This window comes from Nuphar pumila, chromosome 6 (assembly GCF_984573655.1).
Source record: "Nuphar pumila chromosome 6, dmNupPumi1.hap1.1, whole genome shotgun sequence".
In the NCBI taxonomy this organism is placed as follows: domain Eukaryota; kingdom Viridiplantae; phylum Streptophyta; class Magnoliopsida; order Nymphaeales; family Nymphaeaceae; genus Nuphar; species Nuphar pumila.
In genome coordinates, this window is record NC_143254.1 from 103,671,201 (window position 1) to 103,675,983 (window position 4,783).

General features: G+C 40.6%; 1 protein-coding gene across 1 annotated transcript; it reads left to right on the forward strand.

Annotated features, from left to right (window-relative positions):
* The first annotated feature begins 211 nt into the window (after window positions 1-211).
* On the forward strand, window positions 212-1,400 carry LOC149835491 (receptor-like protein 44). Its single transcript, XM_090010552.1, has one exon. It carries the CDS (start codon window positions 581-583, stop codon window positions 1,397-1,399), a length of 819 nt encoding a protein of 272 aa, XP_089866678.1. The 5' UTR covers window positions 212-580; the 3' UTR covers window position 1,400.
* Window positions 1,401-4,783: the final 3,383 nt, after the last annotated feature.

Here is a 4,783-nt window from a genome sequence, read left to right on the forward strand (position 1 = left end):
CATCAGATGCCACTCTAAACTCAAAGTTGCAGAAAAAAGAACTCAGCCCTTCTCTGTCATTACTGATATCTACCAAGGGCATCTCCGTCACTTAAAATCCTCTCTCTCACTCTCTCAAGTCTCAACCATGGAAGCCCCTTTATTTACCCAAAGTCTGCCGTCTCTCTCTTTTACCACCACCACCCACTCTTTCTCTCTCTACCCAACTCTTTCTTGCCTCCTTCTCTCTAAAATTCACAAACAGAAAAACCCACAAATGTTTTCTTCCCCGTTCTTATATTCTCTCTCCCTGCCAGACCAACACAATGAATCCCTGAACTTTTGGGTTTTTTTATCACTACCCATCTCTCTCCCTCTCTCGAAAAAGTCACAATACTCATAAATACCCACTGATTTTTCCTTCCCCATTCTTATATGTTCTCTCCCCACCAAATCATCACCACAACCACCAGCATCGCCATGAATGCCTAAACCCCTCGATCTTTCTTCTTCTCGCTCTAACGCCCTTTCTCTCTCTGTAGACATATCTATCTAAAACGCCAAACCCCTAAATTGTTCGTCCTCCTCATTCTTCCCCCAAATGGGTGTCTTCCTCATTTCCTTCATGCTCGTGTTCTACAGCTTCTCTCTCTTGGGCCCGTCGATGCCCGATCCCGACGACCAGGCCTGCCTCTCGAACCTGAGGCAGAGCCTGGAGGACCCGTCCGGGAAGCTCGCCCACTGGACCAAGGAGGCGCTGGCCTCCCCCTGCCGCGGCGTCATCTCCGACCTCGAGGGCGTCACCTGCAACAACGACCGGATCTACAAGCTCGCCCTTGTCGGCCTCTCCCTGCGCGGCTCCCTCTCCCCCTTCCTCTCCAATTGCTCCAACCTCCAGACTCTCGACCTCTCCTCCAACCAGATCTCCGGCCCCATCCCCGCCGAGCTCCAGTCCCTCGTCAACCTCGCCGTCCTCAACCTCTCCGCCAACCGCCTCTCCGACTTGATCCCGCCCCAGCTTGCCCTCTGCACCTACCTCAACGTCATTGACCTACACCGAAACGAGCTCACTGGCCCCATACCACAGCAATTGGGCTACTTGGTCAGGCTCAACTCCTTCGACGTCTCCTACAACCAGCTCTCCGGACCGATTCCGGTGCTGCTCGCGAACCGGACCGGCAACCTGCCGAGGTTCAATGCGAGCTCCTTCGCCGGGAACAAGGATCTCTACGGGTACCCGCTACCCCCCATGAGGAGCAAGAGCCTCTCCGTGATCGCGATCGTGGGGATTGGATTGGGGAGCGGTTTGTTGAGTTTGGTGATCAGTTTCACGGCGGTTTGTATCTGGTTGAGGGTCACCGAGCAAGGGATGACTGCTTCTGAAGAGGGCAAGATTAGCCAATTGATGCCTGATTACTGAGGTTGGCCTATTTCTTCTCTGTTTTTTTTTTCTCCTTTCTCAATCCAATCCTTTCTTGGAGCGGTTTAATGAAGATGGGGGTTTGTATTTTTTTCTGATTGCTTAGGTGGGTTGTGATTCTTGTTATATAAAGATAACCATTAATTCATTAAGTTCACTATTGTTCAGCTTTTTCTGGTTCTGTTGCCATTTTACTTTTCTTACTGTTTTCTCATGAAGCTTTTCATCAATTCGGAAGCTTGGATTTCTGGATTTTGTTTTGGTTTCTTAGGTGGTGGGGATTCAGTGCAGCCCTTTTATTTTTGAACAGGTATACCACCGACTCCAAAATTTCAAATTTATGGCATTCTTCAAGGATTTTGTGGGATTCGGCATGTGGGCATTGAATGGAACTAACGAGTTCTGTGCTCTTTGGTTGGTTATCCTTGATTCCTGTTTGCATGTGATCCATCCATTTTTCTTTAATTAATAGAACAAAAATCAGGATAGATTCATGTTTCGCAATTTTTTGGGGTGGTTTGGCTCCGGTTGTGTAGGAAACTAAAGGGGTTCTGGTGTACTGTGATTTGCAAAAAGAGAAAAAGAAGGTTCTGGTATATGGGTTGTTCTGCTTTCTATTAATTGAGGCTCTTTGATTGGTTGAACATGAGGTGCTGTATATTATTTTTATCGGAGCCGATCAGGTAACATGGCGTTTTATAAAGCTGTTACAAAACCCCAACACAGGGCGTGACTCCTGTCCTATTAGTTGGTGGATCCCACTACATAGGACAGGTGTCACCTCTGTGTTGATTGTTTCATAAATCGTTTTTATCTGATATACTTTCCCTGTGATTGCTTGATTTTCCTTTGTATATGACTTTTTTTTCCTTCTTTCCCCACTCACACTCCCCCCACCCCTTTTCCTCAGACTGTTTGATAAAACGGAAGTATATTTTATATAGTCGGTTTGTGATCTGTGTAAGACAACATTGACCATGGTTCTGATTTTATGCTAAACACATTTTTTAAGTATGGAAGTACGAAGTATGTTGGTCACGAAGATTTTCTGTTGGCTCCGATATTTTATTCTTATTTGGATGGATTTTGATTGAGCTACGGAGGCTCAAGATTGCGGGGCAAAATATTTGAATGTGAAATATTCTTTTCTATGAATAATAAAAGTATTGCCTCCTCTCGGCTCTGTTCTTTTTTGTATTTCCCTTTCTGTGAAAATTTGGTGTAGGATTTGCTTCCTACTTGGTACTTATTTTATTTCAGATGAACATTGCAAAAGAGTTTGTAAAATAGTTTCGGTGATGATGTGGGTTGTGCCAGTGTCATGATGGTGGTAATGGAATTATGGAAGCTGGTTGTGTCTGGTTGTATGTCTTTCATCTGCAATGAAAAACTGAAGAGGGTAATGGAAAAGGGGTTGGCTGAGGGAGGAAATCTGCCTTATTCAAGCACTCTAGCTTCTCTATATGTTAAATTGCATCACTTGTGTGTACATTGTCAGGTCAAGCCCTGCATTAGTCTGCCCCCACTTATATGAGGTGGGTTTGAATAATGTTTTGCCCCCTCAGTTGACAACGATAGGAAGGAGGACAGTGATCATCAACAATTCAGCATGATTATGGCGATGCATGAGCCTTCCGTACGCGCGTGCGGCCATGTGTCTGTGGTTCTCATGTTGTTGTTGTGAATTGTGATCGTAATCATTTGGTTGATTTCCATGTTGGTTGGTGTTGGTCATTCTTAATCCTTGGAACGCTCGTCTTCTGTTACTTTTTAGCATTAGCTTTCATATGTAATTATTATTTCACGTGTGTTCCTTCTCTTAATCTTTCTTTTTCTGTTTTAACTATTAAAATTCTTTCATATCTCTCTCTCTCTCTCTCTATGTGTGTGTGTGTTACTGCTTTTCTAATGTAGGTTTTAGATTAAAGAAATAAGAAATCATCTTTCAGCAATAAATTACTATTTTACATGTGATATTAGGTAAGAAACTATATCACATTTTTAATCGGTTAAACCCTTTTTTTCTCAGCATAACAAAAGTTCTGAACAAATTTGAAAGCACATCTTCGCTGCAAGGCAGCTCAGGTCATTAAAAGAAAGAAGAAAACGCTTACAAATTTGCTAACCGCTCCCCATCATTCAACTTTCAGAAGTGTGTGCACACGCTCACACATACATACACACGAGAGAGAGTAATGGGGATGTACTGAATGATTTTTTCAGGTTTATTTTGTTTTATTTTTAAATTCTGACCGTACAAATGTGATCTATGTACTTGATTTTACAGAGACCAGCTCTTGAAGTGTTCGATTTCTACACACGAGTGGGTTTTTATAACGTTAGAAAAATCAACGGTCCAAAAATCTGTGTAAAATTTTAAGGCTCCAAATATCATTTTTTTTCATGGAAAACACATGATTCAAGTGTGGATTCCTTGTAAATCGACCATGCCCAACACATTTATGGGGTTGGAACTACAAAAAAATACCGGAAGAACAAAAAAACCCACTTATCTTGTACCCATATATATATAAAGTCACTAGAATATGAGAACTAAACATATGGTCATTTCCAAAACTTTTCGTGCAAATCCAACCATGGTGAATTTGCTAGGAATGAACCATTGGATCTTGTGTTTTCGATGAAAATTGCAATTTTTGAATTCTTGAATATTTATGAAGATTATGAGTCATTGATTTTAAAGCCTTAAAAAAAATCTAGGTTATGCATCAAAATCAGATGACTCAAGAGTGGGTTATTATAAAACCAATCATGTAGATCAAAAAACCTATGAAAATTAAGGTTCGCGCAAATATATATGTATAGTAATGTGTATCTTTTCGTAACATTTATCTTTTAGACCATCTCAAACCTCTTTAAAAAATATATTTGTACAAGTGTTTTGCTTAATCCAAACTTGGAGATGTATTTATCATTGCTTATTTACTAAAAAATATGTTTTGGATGAAATAAATTTAACAGGAATTTTTTATTTTTAGTCAACCAGTTACAATATATCCCGTTGTTTTTTTCATTGAGCTAAAAGTACATTTAAACATAAAAATGCTTAAAACAATGCATGTTTTTTAATTAAATATAGCATAGAAATTATATTTATGAATTTAGATTAAACAAAAAACACATGCAAGTATGTTTAGAAAGGTCTGGAAGGTTTTGGGAGATAAAGTCTAGAAGATACACATCATTATATATATATATATATATATATATAGAGAGAGAGAGAGAGAGAGAGAGAGGGGTCAAATAGGAAGTCGGTGGGCCAAGTCACGCAAAGTAAGTGCCTGTTTACCTAAACTACCAAATTCAACCGAGTCCAACATCTTCCTTCACGTGTCCATTTCAGCACAAAAAGCCTTGGTGTGG